Raw genomic sequence first — 2681 nt, forward strand, 5'->3', positions numbered from 1 at the left:
CAGCAGAAATGTAGGGTCAAGGGCTTGTATTTTTAAAATTTTTTAATTAGTAGTTAAAGATGGGTACACCCACTTCCTTTTTCTGACTCACAGATGCATTCTGCTCTTTGTGACAGAGCACCTTCTCAGATGTGCCCCTGGGAACCGGTATGTACTATACCCACAGCAAGATCAAACCAAGCCTGCTCTTCCCAAAAAAATACCCCTTTTGGTTTCAGCCCAGGGAGGTCCAGGTCTTCATGCTCCTGTGGATGACACTACTGACCCTGGGTAAGTACGATGGCTCAACACGGGCTCTGGGTGGGTAGGTAGGTGGGGGCGGTTAGGACAGCTTCTCTCTCTGCCACAAGTCTGGCCCTTTCTGAGGCTTTTTCTTGAGATCCAGCCCTGCCCACATTGAGAAGATGTATTTTCGGGCTTTCCTGCAGAGCTCAGGGGGTGCTCTCTTGAGCCTAAGGGAAATAGTCACAGCTGGAAAAATCCTTCAACCTTACAGAGATGGAAACCATAGTGACCACAACAACTAAAGTTTTGTTCATTTATTTTGTTCAACAAACACTTCATGAAGTCCAGGAAATGTGCCTTATTCAGAGACAAGCCCACTCTCCTTTCTGCAAAGGAGATGCATTTATGCCTCATATTCTAGTCCTGGGCAGGAGGAACCAAGAAGTTTGATCTTCCTTCTGTACTCAGACAAGAACTACAGCAGTGACTGGAAGATTAAGATCATGGGATGGGGTAGACACAGAGACACAGCAGGATATGGCAAGGAAAAGGCCAAGGTAGATGACATTTTCACTGTGTCTGCGGGCATGCCTAAGTACCTACCAATGCATACCTACAAACTGGCTGGTTTTTACCAAGATCTAAATATCAGAATTTAATATGTTTATGCATTTGTCAGGCAAACATTTTTAGTGCTATCTGTGCACACCACACTGTACCAGGTGCTGAGAATGAAGGGGGTCCATGGAGGACATTATGTTTGTCTTCAGGAAGTTCATAATATAGAAGGGCTCCCAGCAAGGCTCATGTACAAGAAACAGCTAGATACCAAGATTCCAGTTAAATAACTGTCCAGACAGAGTTAGCAGTGGATGGTGCAGGCAGATAGTAAACCATATGCCAAATGATGGAAAAGACTTTATGAAACTTAGGAGTAGGAGCTGGAGGGACGGGCATAGGGGTGAGGTCCCAGAGAAGAGGCACCACAGATGGAAGGCGCGTGGACTGTCATTTCAGGGATAAGAAGTTCATCCCACTGTGGTCCCAATAGAGGAGCAAGATAGAGGGTGGCCCAGAGAGTACCCGAAGGGTCAAGCAGGTTCAAAATGTCATCCCTGTCCCTACCCAACTACTTAACCAGTGTTCTGGCTATGAAATAGGGCTAATCCTACACTCACCTGCCTAGGGCTATTGACAAGATCACATGAATAACATGTGTAAATGCCTACCACTAGAAACACTCAGAAGAATGTTAGCTCCATTTAATACAATACAATAGCCAAGGAGGCCAAGATATTCAGGTGGGGGTGAGTAATCCATTGTTCTCAAGAACACAGTTAGGTTTGGACAACTCCTCCATCAACCCCATGTACACAGACAGGGGTGATGTGCCACTTGCTCACTGCCAGATGTCAGCTGCCTTGCACCGGCACACAGCTGGCATTCCACACATCTCTGTTGAATGAATAAATCAAATCTGTTCCTTAGATGGAATATGTACTCAGTTTATAAACCTGCCAATGTTGCCTCATCACTCTCATTACTCATTTCTCAAACCTATATCTTTCTATCTTTACTATTATTAACCTAGCTCTTAATTAATTCACTGTTCAACAAATGAATAAAAATGAATGGAATATCTCTTGTATGCCTGGCACTGCTCTAGGTCCTGGAAGGTATCTGGTGAGTATAAGAGCAGTCTCGGTTCTCATAGGGATTGTGTTCTAGACAGGAGAAAGGAAGCAGGCAAACAAACAAATGATGCAATTAATAGTTTTGGACAAATACCCTGAGGGAGATTAAACATCACCACCTTGGACCCACCTTCTAATCAGCCTATTGGTTTCACACCTGGGTGTGGCATGCCAACACTAGAGAAAAACCTCTTGAGTGCGAGGACAGAGAGTTAACCTAAGTGGAAAGGTGGGAAATAAAGAAGAGGGACACACCCAAGAACAAAACACACACGAGACGAGAGATAGGACGGTGTCAGGAGGACTGATGCAGCTGATGGCTGCAGCCAACACCTGAACCGTGGAAACAGCCTTATACAATATCTTAACAAGGTTGCATACATCTTAACACATGGGGTAGAGATCATCCTTTTTTTTTTTTTAATTGAATGGTAACTATGTACATTAATGCACTTCTGGGGTACAGTGTGGGGTTTTCACACACAATCCGAAACACTTCCATCAAACTGGTTAACATAGCCCTCATGTCATTTTCTTAGTTATTGTTTTAAAATGTTCCCATTCTAATCTTAGAAAGATTCACTTGTACCCTTGTAAGATAAACCTCTGAAGTGATTCCTCCAATCCCCCTCTCTCCACCCATTCCCCCCTCCATTCTTCCTCCCCCTTCCCCATATTCTAAGGCTGTTATTAGGTTATAGCTTTCATATAAAAGGTGTAAATTAGTTTCATAATAGGGGTGTGTACATTGGATACTTTTTC

At 43.8% G+C, this 2681-nt stretch overlaps 1 protein-coding gene across 1 annotated transcript in view; it reads left to right on the plus strand.

Moving 5' to 3' along the window:
* Nucleotides 1-2681, plus strand: part of LOC100942001 — an 85857-nt gene that overhangs the window by 31147 nt on the left and 52029 nt on the right. Inside the window, exon 12 of the mRNA XM_023516372.1 lies at nucleotides 117-270. Within this exon, the coding sequence (XP_023372140.1) occupies nucleotides 117-270 (154 nt within the window). The remainder of the gene's footprint in view (nucleotides 1-116; nucleotides 271-2681) is intronic.

This window comes from Otolemur garnettii, unplaced genomic scaffold (assembly GCF_000181295.1).
Source record: "Otolemur garnettii isolate 467f Iridium unplaced genomic scaffold, OtoGar3 scaffold00091, whole genome shotgun sequence".
Classification (NCBI taxonomy): domain Eukaryota; kingdom Metazoa; phylum Chordata; class Mammalia; order Primates; family Galagidae; genus Otolemur; species Otolemur garnettii.